The sequence below is a fragment of the Solanum stenotomum genome, unplaced genomic scaffold, assembly GCF_019186545.1.
Source record: "Solanum stenotomum isolate F172 unplaced genomic scaffold, ASM1918654v1 scaffold18867, whole genome shotgun sequence".
NCBI lineage: Eukaryota > Viridiplantae > Streptophyta > Magnoliopsida > Solanales > Solanaceae > Solanum > Solanum stenotomum.
The window spans coordinates 1-2,201 of record NW_026025253.1 but is presented as its reverse complement, the minus strand read 5'-3'; the positions used below and the strand labels follow the sequence as shown (position 1 = coordinate 2,201).

The window sequence follows — 2,201 nt, the reverse complement described above, 5'->3', positions numbered from 1 at the left end:
AACGACTACATTGTGGATGTTATTGTTCTTGTGTTAGAAGAAACAAACCTATATTTATAGAGTCCTAAAACCTTTCCTACTAGAAAAGGAGTCCTAAAAGAACAGAATAAACCAAATATGAAAGAATATTATATTTTCCTTTCAAGAAAAGTAAAAACATTTATGGTAATGTTTTGTCTTTTCTTTAAGGAAAAATAAATCTTAAATTATGGTAAGAAAATCAGGGCAAAACCCTAACACATATAGTGCATAGAAAAAGTCGTTATTCCTTCTTTTATTGGTAAACAATATCATGATTGTGAATCGAATAGGATTCTATTAATAAATAAATGTACGTCTCCCTATTAGTGCTCATATCTACTGAATAAAAATATACTAGTAACAAAGAACCATAACATTACTAGCATCAATGGAGGAGATTGACAGAGAAGCAACAAAAAATGAAATAAACTATAGAGGAATCAGAGCCATGCCCTTTGTCATAGGTATTTTTTGTATTAGTGAATAGTCTCATAATTGTTCCTTTTCTTGACACTATTTTATACTTTTCGATGTATGTTAAACATCATATAGCTGAGTCCAACTTGTTGTATGCTTAAAAACTGCAGGGAATGAAACATTTGAGAAGTTGGGAACAATTGGAAGCTCATCAAATCTCTTGGTTTACTTGACAAGTGTTTTCCATTTGAAGACCATAACAGCTACTAATATTGTCAACATCTTCAATGGCACTTGCAACTTTGGCACCTTGCTTGGAGCTTTTCTATCTGATACTTACTTTGGTCGTTACAACATCCTTGGATTTGCCTCAGTGTCTTCCTTCTTGGTACAATAAATAATCGTGTTGAAAATCTTTTTATGGTAACCAAACACTAGAAAATGACTTCCTAGGATAAAAGTTGTCTAGAAAATGACTTCCAACGTACCATACACACACACACACACTAAACCATTGTTTATAAAACCTTCTAATTACCAGATCTCTTCTTTAATTTATAGGGAATGCTAGTTCTGACATTAACAGCAGCAGTCTCGAAGCTTCATCCACCTATATGTGGAAACCAAGAACCTGCACCAGTATGTGTTGGTCCAACACCAGGACAAATGACATTTTTACTAGTAAGCTTTTGTTTGCTAGTAATTGGTGCTTCTGGCATAAGGCCATGTAACTTAGCATTTGGAGCTGATCAATTTGATCCCAAAAGTGAATCAGGAAGAAGAGGAATCAGTAGCTTCTTCAATTGGTACTATTTCACTTACACATTTGCTGTTATGGTCTCATTGACTGTCATTGTGTATGTTCAAACAAGTGTCAGTTGGTCATTGGGATTAGCAATCCCAACAATTATGATGTTCCTTTCTTGTGCACTTTTCTTTGTGGGTACTAAAATTTATGTCAGGCATGTGCCAAAAGGTAGTCCTTTATCAAGTGTGGCACAGGTCTTAGTGGCTGCATTCAAGAAAAGGCACTTGCAGCTGCCAGAGCAACCATGTTACTCCCTATTCAACTATGTGCCTTCCAATTCCTTGAGTTCTTTGCTTCCTTACACTGATCAGTTTAGGAAATTCCACTTGCCAGCATCAAAGTTACGAGTTAATTTTGCGTAAATTGACCCTCAAAGTTAGATAAATTACTGACTAACTAAAAGGGCTTATAATTTCAGATTCTTGAGTAAAGCAGCAGTAAAAACACCAGAAGACCAAATAAACTCATCAAATGGATCAGCAGTCGATCCATGGAGGCTTTATAGCATTCAACAAGTGGAAGAAGTGAAATGCTTACTAAGAGTAATCCCAATATGGGTTGCTGGAACTATCTATTATGTCTCTATTGTTCAATCACAAAATTATGTCATCTTCCAAGCCTTACAAAGTGACAATCAACTAGACCACAACAATTTCCACATCCCACCAGCATCTTTCATAGTCATTTCCATGCTCAGCATAACCATTTGGTTACCAATATATGACCGCGTTTTACTTCCATGGCTTCGGAAATTCACAGGGAAAGAAGATGGTTTCAGCCTTCTCCAGAAAATGGGAATTGGAATATTTCTATCGATCGTAACAATGATCATATCAGGGATTGTTGAAGACAGGAGAAGAACCCTAACAATGACTAGGCCAATGCTACAAATGACTCGAGAGAAAGGTGTAATTTCATCTATGTCAGCAGTGGCGGCTCTTCCCCTTTGAAAAAA

The 2,201-nt window shown here is 36.0% G+C and overlaps 2 protein-coding genes across 2 annotated transcripts; both read left to right on the top strand.

The window, feature by feature from the left end:
- Positions 1-356: 356 nt before the first annotated feature.
- Positions 357-1,654, top strand: LOC125850725 (protein NRT1/ PTR FAMILY 2.11-like). Its single transcript, XM_049530575.1, has 3 exons — positions 357-485; positions 609-826; positions 1,000-1,654. The coding sequence occupies exons 1-3, from the start codon at positions 410-412 to the stop codon at positions 1,606-1,608; spliced, it is 903 nt and encodes a 300-aa protein (XP_049386532.1). The 5' UTR covers positions 357-409; the 3' UTR covers positions 1,609-1,654.
- On the top strand, positions 1,639-2,196 carry LOC125850724 (protein NRT1/ PTR FAMILY 2.9-like; the record flags this gene model as incomplete). The annotated part of the gene is made up of 1 exon (XM_049530574.1): positions 1,639-2,196. A coding segment is annotated over one exon (558 nt), but the record flags the coding sequence as incomplete, so codon positions are not given.
- Between the last annotated feature and the right edge of the window lie 5 nt (positions 2,197-2,201).

What these genes read in the sequence shown, in the direction of transcription:
- LOC125850725 (XM_049530575.1), top strand. Translation starts at nt 410, where the DNA reads ATGGAGGAGATTGACAGAGAAGCAACAAAAAATGAAATAAACTATAGA. An exon ending in AGCCATGCCCTTTGTCATAG is followed by an intron (nt 486 to 608) that starts GTATTTTTTGTA and finishes TAAAAACTGCAG; the next exon opens with GGAATGAAACATTTGAGAAG. An exon ending in CCTCAGTGTCTTCCTTCTTG is followed by an intron (nt 827 to 999) that starts GTACAATAAATA and finishes TTTAATTTATAG; the next exon opens with GGAATGCTAGTTCTGACATT.